General features: G+C 37.2%; 1 protein-coding gene across 1 annotated transcript in view; it reads left to right on the plus strand.

Moving 5' to 3' along the window:
* HNRNPLL (heterogeneous nuclear ribonucleoprotein L like) overlaps positions 1–9324 on the plus strand; it is a 28102-nt gene extending 18778 nt beyond the window's left edge. Inside the window, exons 7-13 of the mRNA XM_072857239.1 lie at positions 2740–2811; positions 4512–4729; positions 4889–5010; positions 5424–5625; positions 6590–6647; positions 6766–6864; positions 8558–9324. Of these exons, the coding sequence (XP_072713340.1) occupies positions 2740–2811; positions 4512–4729; positions 4889–5010; positions 5424–5625; positions 6590–6647; positions 6766–6864; positions 8558–8613 (827 nt within the window). The 3' untranslated portion in view covers positions 8614–9324. The remainder of the gene's footprint in view (positions 1–2739; positions 2812–4511; positions 4730–4888; positions 5011–5423; positions 5626–6589; positions 6648–6765; positions 6865–8557) is intronic.
* Positions 9325–15529: the final 6205 nt, after the last annotated feature.

The following is a 15529-nucleotide window of genomic DNA, read 5'->3' on the forward strand; positions in this document are numbered from 1 at the left end:
AAAGTTAACAAGGGAGCTACAGTATTGGTTGCAGCTTGTAGATTATGACTATTTGTATCGGGATTCAAATTTTTTTCTCAAATTCCTGAGTTAAAAAAGGAATTTTGAAGAAACTCAAGGGCAAGAAAAAAATCTGAAGGTTTGAATTTGAAAAATCTGAAGGGTTAATTTGACCCTTATATCTTTTGATCATTGCAGTGTTTGGAGGCTGACTTGTAACATTGTGCATCTAATTACATTATGTAATTGGTCTGCAGATAGATATGGCTGTATAAACTAAATGTTCCCTAAGCTAGAGAAAACAGTGGAAAATGAAAAACTTAGGATAGGTACAGCTTGCTCTTTCTCAAGAACTCTCACTCTTTTGCTTTCCTTTTGTTACTTTGACAGCCTGTCTCTGTTTTCTATACATCACTCTACTACATGTAAGAGGAAAAGAATTAGACTTGTATTTTATCTATATATCTGTATATCATGCTATATTGTATATAGCATGATTTTTCATTTACTGTGGCCCACATCCATTTATCTAGAAAATGGGAGTATAAATTGTTGAATGAACACTGAAATGTACTTGAGAAAGCAGGCATGTAGAGCAATTTTGCCCATAAAGTAATCCAGGTGGTTTTGGTTTTGTTTTTGGTTTTGTTGGATTTTTTTTTGAGAGAGAGAGAGAGAGAAAGAGAGAAATTTTTCGTATTTGTGCTTCAACTTACTCTTCCAGCAGCATTGTTTGGCTTTTGAACTTAATGTGACCCTGAACTGTAGGGATCTGACTGCAGCAAACAAGATCTTAGCCCAAAGGGATTTCATTCAGAGGACAGGCATGCTAATACATCCTTTCAGAATTTCACATCCCCCCTCAAATCTTAGGAAGGAAATGCATTTTGCTAATGATTTTTTTTTTTTTAAAAGAACTGGTTTTAGTTCTTTATGGTAACAAATTACAGACTTCCCCATAGTATTTCTCCACTAAAGTAAACTTCCTAACAAGTGCCTGCTGCTATGAACCCATATTGCATTAGACTGAACTGAAAAAAACACCTGACTTTTAGTATTCTCCTTGCTTTTAGTGAGAAAGTTCAAACTGTAGTTTGGAGCATTTATTTTGGTGGTAATACCAGCATATGCAGTGACTCAAGTTCCTGATTTAAAAACAAACCCAAAAAACAACAAACCCCAAACTTGAACTAGATTATAAAGAATCTTTCCTTTCAGAATTTTTTAACACAGATCAGTTCTCATGTTTCAATGCCTGTTTGCACAAGTATTTGTACTGGCACAATTGAGGGACTTTGTTCAAGGAAGGAACAAGTATGGGGCAAGGAGAGAGTAGTGGACTATACCATCATGAGGAGCAAATATTTGTCAAACTGTGTTCTCCCAGAATTATTTATTTGAGGAATATTGTCCTTTACTATATTACTGTGTACAACTTCAAAGGATTTAGCTCCACAGACTGGAATTATAAACTTGATTTTTCTGAAAGAAGATTACTGCATAGTTTAAATGCTCAAAATACTTGATATGACTGCCCATTTGCTTTCTAGAGCCAAGAACCAGAGCTGTTACCCTGAAAAGGGAATAGAAAAACAAAACTTGACAAAAGTTATCTTTCTTCTATATATTTGAAGGCATTCAGCACTGTTCTCTCTTCAGGCTTTACTGCCAAACTAAATATCTGACTCGGAACCTGTCCTCAAAATCCTGAGCAGAAAGGGCACATGTGTTTTCATCTCCCACTGTTGCGTTGTCTAATGCGAATAGTTCCTGTTTTTCAGGGGAAATACCTCCAGCTGCTTTGGGCTGGAGTTGTCATTTTCAGCAATCGTACTTAAATTTCCTGGGAACTGTTGTAAATTGATAAATGTCTTGCCCCATCTTTTCAACATGGCTTTTTTAATTCTGAGAAATCAATTGTTGCTTACCACAAAGAAATCTGGAAGTTGAAATTTTCTTTGTCATGCAGCATGGATCTGATTAGAAAATACAGCTTTGGCTGTGATGCACTGCTTTCCTCCAGTAATGTAGACCCCTTGCTTAACTTTATATCCTAGAGAACTGGGTTTTCTTAAAGGATTGACTGTTGTTTAAGTGCATTATTCAGTGATGTTTTTCTTCAGTTGAACTGTTATGTGCTGCTGATAATGCAATAATGTACAATCCTTTCAGCATGCCCATAAATCAGTAGGTGTTCTGTAAATATATATGTACACATATGTAATGCTCTCTGTTTACTGATTATGAAACCATGTAATACAGGTTGTTGTTGGCTTATGCTGAAACTTCTTGAAAGAAGCCCACTTTGAAAATGTGTTGCTGTTGAAGCTAATATTATGATTCAGGTACTGTCTTTCAAAAGTACTGCATTTCAAATTTGTTTTAAGAGACACATAGGTAAATCCTGCTGTATGGTGTTATCTATACTAATGTGTGGTGTCTGTTTAGGAAAACTATTGGGTATTTCCATAAACTTTAAATGTCTGCATCTCCTCATTGGGCACTGCCCCAAATCAACTTAAGTGCAATTTGTTATACAGATGGCAGTCTTTTATTTTTGGTGTCTCAGGGCTACAGCTTGTGGTTTTAGACGTATAATGAATGAGAAATCGTTTATAAAATTAACAAGGACTCAAATTACTTTTTTGCTTCTTAACTAGAAGCTTTGTGTCTTAACTGGAGAAATCAAGTGCATAGTTGTGCATACTAAACTTTTTTCTTTCCCTTCCCACATGTTAGACAGAGGGAAGGGCCGCCAGAGGCAAGCTATTTTGGGAGAGCACCCATCATCATTTAGACATGATGGTTATGGTAAGTAACATAGGATGACAGGTGGTTATGATTTCTTTACATGTTATGTGGAATTCTAAATATTCAATCAATACTTAACTGTGGAACCCTACCGCATGAGTAATTCACTATTGTGCTGTATGTGCGGTGCTGTCAGTCCGCGTTCTGAAAATGCTAATGATTCACTGAAGTTTATGTGCATTTATTGCTGTACCTCTTCCTTTCATGGAGAGCATCCGGCTCTACAAATTCATTCCTTGGAATAATGTTTCCTTTCAGTTGCCATCACCCTAGCAATGGATGGAAAATGACATCTGTACTGGGAAAGCAGTTTTCTTCTAGAAAATGGCAACATAGCTTGATCAATGGTTTGATGCAACACAGAGGTCTTTGATGTTCTTGCACGCAAAGCTGTGAATTGTGGGCTTTGCATTTCTTCTAATATAGCTAATTCTGAAAAGGTATACCTATGTGACTGTATAAGAGTGATGTTTTGGAATTAGTGCTATAAAGTGCTGCAGTTGTTACCAGTGCGATCTCTAAATGAAGATCTGCTGTCACTTTCATGTGTTGGACCAAGACCTCAGGGTTGAGAAACTAATGTCCCCAGTTAGATGTGATTTTTCTGGTTGTTTACTCTCTTAATGGGCAGATGCAATGTGATTTGTCTTGCTTCTTTCTTTGCAAATGTATTTATGATATTTTACAGTGTAGGTTGATCTTCTACCTACTCTTTCCAAAGGTTCTTCAAATCTCCAGAATTTCCAAGTTCCACCTTGTATTCACTGATGTTCTTTTTTTCATTATTCTGATATACCCTTCTACCTTAAGTAATGTGGCTGTCTCCTCCTATACCACTGTGTCTCTCATTACTGGTTTTTGCTGGGGAAAAAAGGACAAAATGTTCCTTTTATACTTGGCTTATGTGAATTTCACATTATTTTTGTCTCAGAAGAACAGGGATCCTCTCCTTGGTTTGTAATACTGATGTTTTCCATAAACAGAAGTATTGTGTATTAGTAATGTCTCTTCATTTAAAAAAAAAAAAAAAAAAAAAAAAAAAAAGAAAAAAAGAAATTGTTTTTCGATGAAACTTGTCACTTCACCTGTAGTGGAAAATAGGACAGCTTCATTTTGCATTAATGCTGGGGTTTAAGTATTCCTGTTTCTTCCAAATGAGCTGTTTGTAGAAAGGCGGTCTTCTAACTGAATCTCTTGTCTCTGGAAAAGAGCTGTGTCATCTCCTCTCCTGACCTCGGGCTAAAAGTTCACTGCTTTTGGTTTGTTTTCCCTACTTTGTAATATACTTCCTTGGTGTCATGTAGTGCTATAAGTAGACATGGCAATATTGCTGAAGGTTTATTTTAAATATTTCTTCTGATAGGTTTATGTTCAAATATTTTGTATGGTGCAGGGAAGATATTATTTTTACAATTACTGAAATACCTTTTTTCACTTGTGTATAAAAACAATACCATGAAACAGCTCCTTCCTTCTTGTCTGCTAATATAAGAAGAGACTTGGAACATGAAAAGGAATAGAAGAGGGGTTTTTTGTTTGGTTTTGTTTGTTTTTTTAATTGTAAAAAGAATTAATGGAAACTGCTGTAATATTGTTCCACCCCGCCTTTACATATGCATTACGTATATGGGCTTTAATATGTGATTAAGTAGTGAAGCTTGTTTCAAACAATATGAAAGCATGGTCTTTCATCTCCTTAGGGTCACATGGTCCTTTGTTGCCCTTGCCGAGCCGGTACCGAATGGGATCTCGGGACACTCCAGAACTTGTTGCTTATCCGTTGCCCCAGGCATCCTCCTCTTACATGCATGGTGGAAATCCTTCTGGGTCAGTTGTCATGGTTAGTGGGTTGCATCAGCTAAAGATGAACTGTTCAAGGGTCTTCAATCTGTTCTGCTTGTATGGAAACATTGAGAAGGTAAGGCATAATTTATTAGAACTTGGAAACTACTATAGCAATTTTAATTGTTTTGGAAAAAGCCTGGCTGAGATGGTCTAAAAATATTTTCGAACAACTTACAAAACTCTTGGCTGGGCTGTTTGTTGCAATGTCATTTTTTTCCCTTGTCTATCTTAGGTAAAATTTATGAAGACTATTCCAGGCACGGCACTGGTTGAAATGGGTGATGAGTATGCTGTGGAAAGAGCTGTCACACATCTCAATAATGTCAAGTTATTTGGAAAGAGACTTAATGTCTGGTAAATATGTTTTATCAGATTAATAGTCTACCAGTGGGCAGATGGAATGAGGTTGCAAATGGACAATATCCCTTTGTTCTGTTATAATTGTTGGAGTTATGATTTCCAATTTGCAACTATTATTTATTTATTACTATTTATAATTTTATTTATTCTTTTATTTATAGTAATAAAGCATATGGGCATTACATGGATTGGCTGTTAATAAACTGTATTTCCTAATGTGTCTTATCCATCCTTTCTACATTTTTTTAAGGAAGGTGTCAAATCCAACCCCTTTTGTTCTCCTTCTATTTCAAATTGTTGTAAAGAAATGTCAGCTCTGTTCTGGTTAGATCAATAATCTGTGTGCAAAGTATGCAAGTCTTAATTATTTAGGAAATTTTCACTATATGTATATCCTTAAATCCCAGTGTTTCCAAGCAGCATTCAGTAGTTCCAAGCCAGATATTTGAACTGGAGGATGGCACAAGTAGTTACAAGGATTTTGCAATGAGTAAGAATAATCGCTTCACCAGTGCTGGCCAAGCATCTAAGAACATCATCCAACCACCCTCTTGTGTGCTGCATTATTATAATGTTCCCCTGTGTGTAACTGAAGAAACATTTGTAAAGGTAGGCAGTTGAAATGACTGTGACATATAGTGCTTTGAGGCTCTCCTAGCTTTACACTGTGCTACTTTTTAAAATAAATAACTGGCATAGTTACAGCATAACAACTGGAAGAGAACTGGTTTTTAAAATAGGTTTGTAGCCTCTCTATATAGAAGCTACTATATTTCCATAATTCTGGCATTATTCTCTCTCTCTTTTTCTTTTTTTTTTTTTTTTTAAAGTGAGAAACAAGATCTTGGAAATAAGGTTGAGGAGCTTAATGTGTTTTTTGTGGAGGAGGGGGAAAAGACTGACACAAAGCCAAATACAGGGAAAGTTAGGACTACAATTCACAAAAGATTTACTGACTCCCTGAGATGGTTACTGTAATGACTGCTAGGATGTTTCGAAATAGAGAGAAGCATGCACTTGGAACAGTTTGCAAAGTTGAGTCCTAAATGAACTCTGGATGCTTAAAACGTGCAATACTGGGCCTCTCAAGTGGAGGCAGTGGTAAAACTGATTACAGTTCAGTGAGTTCTTTTTAGGTTCAGTAAAAATACTTTTTTTCAAGCTCTGTCTGAAAGTTAACTCTGGTTCACAAGTGGTGTGCTTGTATATAAAACTTCTGAGCTAGTGTATTGTAGTGGGAATGTCAAAAAGAAGAACTTGTTTTTATTTAAATATGTTGTTTGAGGCAGTAGTGATATCAGTACTCTACAATTTTTGTGCCTATAAAATCATATTTATCATGGGACAGCACAGATATAGGAGCCTTGTTTTGCATACTATAGAATGGTATTCTAAAGAGTTACCAATCTAAACATATTTTTTAAAATAATAATTTGCCACAAATTCTTGGAAGCTTTCTTAAAGAGTCAGTATTTTCCTTTTTGTGTGTCTCTTCCAGGAACTTGGAATTTTTGCTAATGTGTTTATGTGCATTTTTACTGGAGTTTTACCTCTTATTTTATTTTTGTGACAGTTATGTGAGGATCATGAAGTTCTCAGCTTTATTAAATACAAAGTGTTTGATCCAAAACGTAAGTAAACTTTGACCTGTTTGGGGAGTTATTTGAATTCCAGTTTTGATAAGAGCATACGCTGTCAGGAGATGGTACTGATCCCCTCCTTCCCTTTTTTTATTTCTCATTTTGACAGCTTCTGCCAAAACACTGTCTGGTCTGTTGGAATGGGAATGTAAGACAGATGCAGTGGAAGCTCTCACTGTACTTAATCACTACCAGATAAGAGTCCCAAGTAAGTCAATTTTACTGATCTTACTGCTATAATTTTTTTCTTGTTATCTTTCATGTTGATACTGCCTTTGTAAAAGGTGAGGCTTCAGCAGCTCAGTCTACAGCTAAAAACTGTGTTGTTCTTATTATATGTGTATCTGCTGTATTTTATATATATACACACACACACATTGTACTATATATATTGCAGTATACAAATACTATACATATTACAGTATTTAATCTCTAGTTTAGGCTCCATTAGTTTCTATCTAAACGGCACTCTTTCTTCTTAGTTTTTGAGTCAGCCTATGGAACTCAAAATATGCTCCACAACTTTGAAGTTACGGAAAGACGGGGGTAAAAAAATATTGGTTTGGGATAGAAAGAAAACCGGCAGGAAAAGCATTAAAATCCGCTGTCATCAAAATCAAACCTAACAGATAATGTCGTACTGAAACTTTTTATGTCTTTTACAATAAATGTAGAGAAGTCTGCAATATCTTTGGGCAGAAAATTCTTTAAGTTACAGCTTACCGCTCTGAATTAACTGTTCCTGTAGTGGGTTCTCTTTCAAATCAGAAATTGTGAGGCCAAGCTGAGTTTAGCTCCAAACTAGTAAGAATGGAGGGGGAGTTCACCTGCTAAACAAGTACACAATAGGCCAGATCTGCACTGGACAATTAAGATAGTTTACTACATTAAATGGCATTTTTCCGGGTGTTCACAGACATAACTTTGAATCCAGCCCAGTGTCTAATGTTAAACTACCTTCTCCAAACTATTATGAATTTGTCTCCCTGTCAAGTGTTAACAGTTTAAATATTTCCTATCCCTTCCGCCCCCTCCTCTTTTGTCCACCATCTCAATAATGGACTGAGATTACTTCAGGGGCAGAATATTTTTAAAGATATTATTGATAACGTACTGTTCACAATTTCAGATTTATCTCAGTTTGGAGAGGTGATAACAGCAAAATAACGTAATCTTTCAACATGAAAAAGGCAAACCCTAATGTATAATCAAATATAGCTATTACAGGAAAAGACAGTATTTTAAAACAAGAACTGCTGGTTAATACTTGCTGTAATAAGATTGTCTGAGGTTGGCTGAACCAGGAGGACATATCTTCCATTACCTGAAAGGCATATATGTGCTGCCATCCATGGGTCTTGGCAGCCTTTCCAAATAGAGGGGGGTTGTTTTATGCTTTGCTTTCTGGAGAGGCCTGAAGGGTGTGCTGGACATCCCGCTGTTCTTTTCTCAGTCAAACGCATGTAAATACTGTCCAGTGCCACTCTGTCTCTGATAGAAAGGCCACATTCTAAGTCTTGACTTCCTTAAATATCTATGCCTTTTGTCTTTGAAATTGCCTGTTAAATACTACTTTTATAAATAGTTCTGCTAGGAAGAGGGGCAGCGGTAATGGTAAAGTCTTTCTTGTGTATAGTACAACATTCCGAATTCTATCTTCATTCCCTTGCGATCAGATCCATCACTTTGTTTTTGTCTAAAAAATGCTGGTAGACTATCAATAACACCAACTTACAGGTCATCTGGTGTCTGTGGGCCACTGGGCAGGGGTAGATGGGGAGGTGTGAGCCTTAAATCTACAGAACTGGTAAACTTGTCAGATGATGCAAGGTGATCTTGATCAGCAGGAGAGCTACGCTCAGTAAAACACTCTGAGTATGTTATATGTTGTCTCCTGACAGATGGCTCCAACCCTTATACCTTGAAACTTTGCTTCTCTACTTCATCCCATTTATAAAGAAGAGGACAGCATGTTCAAGAGCTACGTTCACCTTGATCTGCAAGTTTAAAATTACACTTAGTTCACAAAGCTCTAAAGTGGTTGTTCTAATGTTGCCTTGTTTCAACTTAATTCTAATATCTTTTATCTTGTTTTATAATAAATGGATGTTCCTTCATAAATACAAAACAGATTTTTTCTTTTTGCCTCTGACAGATACATGTTGTAAGCTTACTACAAAGTTTGTATTTTGTTAGTGTAGTATCTTCAAATGTCTAAAGAAGCACCAGTAGTATAAACAAGATTGTTTTCCAAAAATGAAATATATTTGCATTTTCGATAATGTTAAAGATTAGCAAGTATTTTTCCATTTGTAGTCTTAATTGGCAGATAGAACTATTACATCAGAATTTTAAATGTAGAACTTGCTTTTCAGTATGTTAAGTAGTGAAGTATGTTGCAATACTAAAAAGCTTGTATTTATAAAATGCTTTAATCAGGTTAATGTTGCACATACCAAATTTTTAGTAGTATAGACTTGATTTATAGTTCAAACAAAGCTAACGTAGAAAACTATTAAGTGTGTACATGTGTATGGTGTGAATTCATACTTATTTAAAGTGGTTTTGTTTTTTTTTAAAAAACTATTTTCCATTTGCATTAGCATGATGCCATCTATAGCTAGTCCCACCATAGGGGCCTTTTAAAAATTAAAATTGCAAGCCTGTATCAATGTGTTCATCCTCATTTCCCATAATTTAAACTTAAATCTTTGGTGTTTAACATATCCTCTTGACTTTTTTTTTTTTTTTGAATAGTGGTTATGACATACTAAATGGTAAAAGCTGGATACGTGAGAAGATTGATCGCAATAGAAACCATGGTGGTAAAAATAGTTAAAACAAAAAGCAAGGCCCACCATACTCTCTCATACCTGGACAGTTAATTCAGTGTTTTATTTTGTCTGATTTATCTTATACATCTGTTATGACCATGAAAGTATTCATAGGGTGAATAGACTTGGCTAGCCTCTCACTTAAACTGAGCTAATCTAGGTGGGATTCAGATAATGTAACTAATTACATGATGTGAAATTAATGAGGCAAGAAATCTTTCACTTTGGGGAAGATGATTCATTTTGTCCCAGTACTTTGAAACCTCTTTTGTCTCTTCTAGAACTGGAGTTGCATCTTACTTGGGCTAAACCCCCAGAAAAGGGAATCCAAGCAGGGAAGTCTGGGAGCTGTTGTCCTAGGCTCTGTGTTTGTTCCCCTTTCTGAATTTGCGGCAAAGTGTTTAGGGCTTCTTTTAGTTCTGCTCTTAGTGATCAGAGATAAGTTATTTTATGTTTTATCATACAAGTTCTTTGTTCTGTCTTTATGGATTTTATCCATATCCATCCTTTATGCAAGATTATTTGTGCAGTATCCTTGTCCTTGAGAGATTATGTTGCAGTATGTTTACAGACTGTGGGCATTGCACGTGTCTTTAAATAGACACTGGATTTTCCCCATTCTTAATTTCAAGGCAAATATACTTTAGCATACAAGGGAAAATGTGTTAGCTGTCCTTCTGGTTTTCTCATCAACAATTATTTATTTTTGCCCTGTCTACCTCCATTTTGTTCATGCTTCAGGTAATGAGTATTTCAGGTATTCAGATCAGTCTTCTAATATGTCTGAACTGGGAACTGAAGGACAGCTGCTCTTCGGCAGCTCTTTCTGCATAGGGTTTGGAATAATACTAGCCTCCTGTCTGGTAGGTAGCAAACTGACTTGCATTTTAGGGGCACTACTAATACTCTTTCAGCCTCAGTGCTTTTCCCCCAGAAATTGCTTCCAGAGAGCTCCAGCGTAGAAGGCTATGTGCCACATCTTGCTACTTGCCAACAGAAATGCTGGATACTAGTGAGATGGTCTGTGCTGCCTAGTGTTTTAACTGTAAAAGGTCTCTCCCAGTCATTCATTTCTCTTCCATCAACTTGAATGTTCCTTGGAAACCTGTTTCTTCTGTCATAGCTTGCATTGCTTTTTGTGTTAATGTCGTTTCAGAAGTCAAGTTGTTTGTAGTTGAGCATTAAAAATAGTATGTTATCTGTTGGTCCAGTTTGGCATGTAGGATGAGTGACCCTTAAAGCATTCAGGTTTTCAAAAAAAAAAAAAAAAAAAAGAGCACTTTAATGTTTCAGTGTCCTCAGTGGATCACAGCTTTCAGTGCCTAAGATGTTCAGGTGAAAGGCATCTTTCCTGTGGCTGCCCAGATCAAACAGAGGACAGACTAGTTACAGATGTATCTGAGAGGACTTGATACTAGCTGGAAGTCCCAAATGCAAAATGAGTAGCCTGTGCCATGTGGGGAAGAAAAGAGAGGAGACTGAAAAATTGTTCAAGCTTCTTTTTCCTTAAAATAATCATCTTATTCATGTAAAAGTTGAGAACAGGAAAGATTCCTTGTAGGTGTTTTGCTGTAAAAAGAAAATAATGTCTTCTCTTGGGCCTACAAGGATGGATGCTTGTCCTCGGGGAGGAATGAGGTTGGTCTCCTCCTTCCACAAATGAGGTCTGTGTTCATCTATAATTTTGCTCTTTAGAATAGAGCCAAAACAGTGGGGCAGGTGAAGAATTAGTTGCTCCAAGGGGAGTGAAGTTTGTCTATCATTTGGCAGCGGTATTACTATACTGGTTAGATTAAAATTAAACCATTAAGGTCTCTCAATGGAGTTTTTTCTGTCTCTTTTGCATAAGCCATACAAGCAAAATAGTGAACATTGCTATGCACATTCCCTGCTTGTAAGCAGCTGGCATTCACACTGTAATATCTTCATGTCTGTTCCACTGTTTGTTTTTGTTTGTGGTTTGTTTTTTAAAGTTTATTTTTTTGAATTGATCACCTTTCATTGGAGGTAAATGATATATTGAGGTGGAGATCTGTTCGTCTTCTCTCATGATACTCTAATCCTAGTTTATATTTATTTTTCCTTATATGCAAGAAGTGGGAGTAGTGGCTTTTTGACTTTCGATACCACCACAGCAAGATAGTGTATCACTAGGGTGATATAAGAAAAGATTTAAAAGAAACCATTCAGGAAGTGTTTGGGTGTCCTGCTTTATGAAAGGAATGATACAACTTAATGTGGTGTCACTAAGTCTGTCTTTTAGTAAGGGATAATGTTTGGGGTAAGCTGGCTTGTAACTGGCTGAAACCCTCTTTGTTGTAATTAAATGCAACTTGCTCCTTTTCCTGCTGTGTGTTTTCTTGTGAACAGTGCTTGAACTTGTTTGAATATTATGATGGCTTAGCAGGAGACATTCAGTCTCTTCTGTTAAATAACACGTTGAAGTCTGGGAACATGAACATGGTTGCTCAATTATTTTTTTTTCCCACTTCTGGGATATGTTTAAACATCTTTGGGACTTTTTTGTGTCCTCTTTTGAAAATACCTTGTATTCTCACATCAGTAGCTACTAGTGGTTTTTTTAGCCATTCCAGGTTTTTATGTCTATCCAGTCTATTGGTTTCTTCCCTTCTGGCAATTACACAGGTGGTAATAATCTCAAAAATAATCTTGTTTGCATTGTCATGGCTTTGGCCAGAAATAGTGTGCAAGAAGGCATGGGAAAATAAAACACTAGTTATGGGCTTAGCTTCCTGTGAAGAGTTCTTAAAGCACAAAATTCCATTGTTCTGATTTTGACCTTAAACTAGATGCAGCTGTGCTGTGGTTGAGAGCCTCCCACCTTCACATATCTGGTGTATAAAAGGTAACTTAAGAGTCCTGCTGTAAAACTTGCCTTGCAGTGGTTGCGTATATCAGTTTGCATGTTTGATGCTATGACCAAGCAATGCTCTGGCATGTTGTCATAGAAGAGCTGATAGTGCCATCTGAATACACGGCAAAAATGTGCCAGCTTTAAGGAAACAAACCTTGTTGATTTGGGTCCCCTGATAGCAACAGTCCCAAAGAAAGGGAAAAGTGTAAAGGAAAAAGCAGTCTGGTGCTCCACAGAGTGTTTCCCGTGTGTTGGTTAGCTGCTTGAATCTGTGGTGCTGTCCTACATCATAAGTTGCGTTGCTCTAAGACTGGTGAGAAAGGCCTCACTGAATAACAGCACAAGAGAAGTATGTTATGTGACCTGATTTGTTGTGAAATTCAAGAGTGAATGGAGAATCCTATCTAAGCAAGGGACAAATGGTGCTGCAAGACCTCTGGAAGGAAGGCACTAAGGAACAAGGGGTGAGCACAGTTCACTAGACCTGCATTTTTCTCCTGGACTGTAGGGCTGACAAGTGTGAGAGGTGGACATTAAACTGCAGCTGGATGAAGTGATCTGATACATGGGATCTCACCTAAGGCCATCGTATCTTAGAAGTGAGGTGTGTTTCACTTCCTTCATTTCTTCTAGCTTGTGCTATTTTTGTTCTTAATTGTTAAGACCACATGTTTTAAATTAATCTAGGCTCTTCCCAGCCTACCTTTGCTTCTGTAAGGAATGGTGTGGGAGTGGACTGGAATGTGAAAAATGTTAATAGTATTCACCAGGGAAGTCTGAATTGAAAAATACTTGGCATCATTCTTCACCTGTAAAACATGGGATTTCCATTTTTTTTTCCCTCACCTGTTAAACCTTATGCATGCTAAGTGAGTAGTAAGACAGTATCTTCTCAGCTGCACCATTAAAATTGACACTTGTGGAGAGGGGTGATCAGATGTGCTCAAGTGATAATGTGATGTTTCTAGCATGCCATTAAGATTCCTTACAAAAGCTGGGGGGGGCATAGTCTGAGATGAAAATAAGCTGAAACAAATAGCTGTTCAGAGTTTGGGATGATGAGGCCCCCAAGTTCTACTGCTAAAGCATCTGATTGATAAAGGGTGAAGAGCTTCCATTTCTAGACAGTTGTATCATCAAGTTAAAAGAACAAAATATTTGTTCTGTTGTCTCCTAATGTGTAATACTCTTTCCCTGTTAAAAATAGATTATTTCTTTCTCCAAGGATTGTAATTCCCACAGGATGTGGAGGAACCTCATGCAGCCACATTACTTGTGCTGTGCTTTGGCCATGTCCCTCTAAAGGAAATAACCTCAGTCCCTTTCTTGTGTTCAAAAAGCTTTGGTATCTGTTCTGTGCCAGGCCTTCCTGTTCTGGCCTTTCACAGCCAGCTCCCTGGGCTAGAGCCACACATTAATTCAGATAGGTTCTCTGCTCTTCCTCTTGACTGTTGCAGCTGCTGATGCAAGGTCTTAATTTCTGGCATGATTTATTTAACTTTTTCCTTCTCTGGTGTTCACAGAGCAGCTGCAGACTGAGTGGGTCTTCATGCAAGGGAATGAGTACTCCTGCAGGAATGTGCCAGGGAGCCAGCAGCTATTAAAAAGGCAAGATATTTAACTGTCTTTTCCAAAGCATCTGGGATCCAGAAATACAAATTAGTCCTGGCAGGGACAGTATAGCAGTATTCAGAACAAAACACTGAAAAGGGCTTGTAGCTGAAGTTGGCAGTTGCTGCAGAATACAGGATGTGATTATTCAATTTCATATAAGCCATTACCTGTTTGTTTATTTTCTCTTGCCACCTTTTCTTCTTTCTATTTGTGGTCTCATCCTTCTTCAAGCTACTAAGAAAATTAAATTGCAGGTGTTTGTGCTCCACTCAAATTTAAGTGGGTAGTAGTCAAATAAGCCTCCAGAAGTTATTAGTTGGAATGCTTGCTTACTAAAACTGTCCTCTCAAATTTTCTGTCACTTAGGCTGTTAATACAGCAGACTTCAGATATTTCAGGAAGCACAATTTGTATTAGTTGATGCTTTCTCTAGCATCTAAGTGTAAACTTCTGGCCATTTTAAACTTAATGGCACATATGCAGGGATTTGCATGTAATATAGGTTATACTTCTATTTTCTCTTCTGTTAACCACAGCAGTGGAGCTGCTAAATCAGATTAAATCAATGGGCTTTAGATAAGCATCCTGTCGAAAGGCTTCAGAAGAGTGTCTAAGAAATAGCCTGATCAGACAGTGACCTGGGTAATCTTTTTTTGAAGTTACTGTATGGCTTCTTTCTGAAACATGATAACCTAAAACTTCACTAGTTTAAGATGAGAATCCCACTCACTGAGCTTTTAATTCTTACTTACCTGTCTTCTTGGGGGGTGCTTTAAATCCAAAACAAACTCCTGAGTTCTGAGGATAGAGCTTAAACTGGAATATTTTAGTTATACTTAAATATGTTCCTCTTGCCCAATAATTCTGTGGAGGTTTTTCATCTTTTTGTTGCTATATAGACAAAGACTTGTCTGTGCCTTTTTAAGGATCCTTTTTGTGCTTCTAACTCTTCCTTTTTGTGTCCTTTTAACATGACGCAATGAGAACTAACCACAGGATTTCAGATTTCAAAGCATTTCAGAGTAACATGCTCTCCTTTTTTCAGCTATAGCTTTCATCTAATAATAAAGAAAACCCTACCCTAATAGTCTAAAGGACAAGTTTCTCTCCATGGAGATAAATAAGGTGATAATACTTCCCCATGTCTTTCAGGATACGGACCCCAAGTTCACAGCTAAGTGTGACCCTGCTGCTCTTGGTTTCTCCAGCATAGGCTATAGCACACCATTTATCTTTTGAGTGTTGCTTCAATCTGCCCCTGCCATTACCTCCAGCATCTGCATCTTTGACCCTCTCATTGCAAAAAAAGAAATGGAGCTCTTCCTTTTATCTCCCAAAGCTTCCAAACAAAGCTTGTTCATCTGTCTGTTTTCTGCACGTTTTGAAACTTCCTAAGAAATAGAGCAGGGATATTTGGCGATGCAGGGACAACAGAAGCTAATCTTACTCTTCTAGACTGGCAGAAAGGAATGAGTGGTAGCTCCTGTCCTGAGACTGCCAGCACAACCTCCATTTCTTATTGCTGAAAACAGACTCGGCTTTCCAGGAAC

Source organism: Ciconia boyciana, chromosome 3, assembly GCF_034638445.1.
Source record: "Ciconia boyciana chromosome 3, ASM3463844v1, whole genome shotgun sequence".
NCBI lineage: Eukaryota > Metazoa > Chordata > Aves > Ciconiiformes > Ciconiidae > Ciconia > Ciconia boyciana.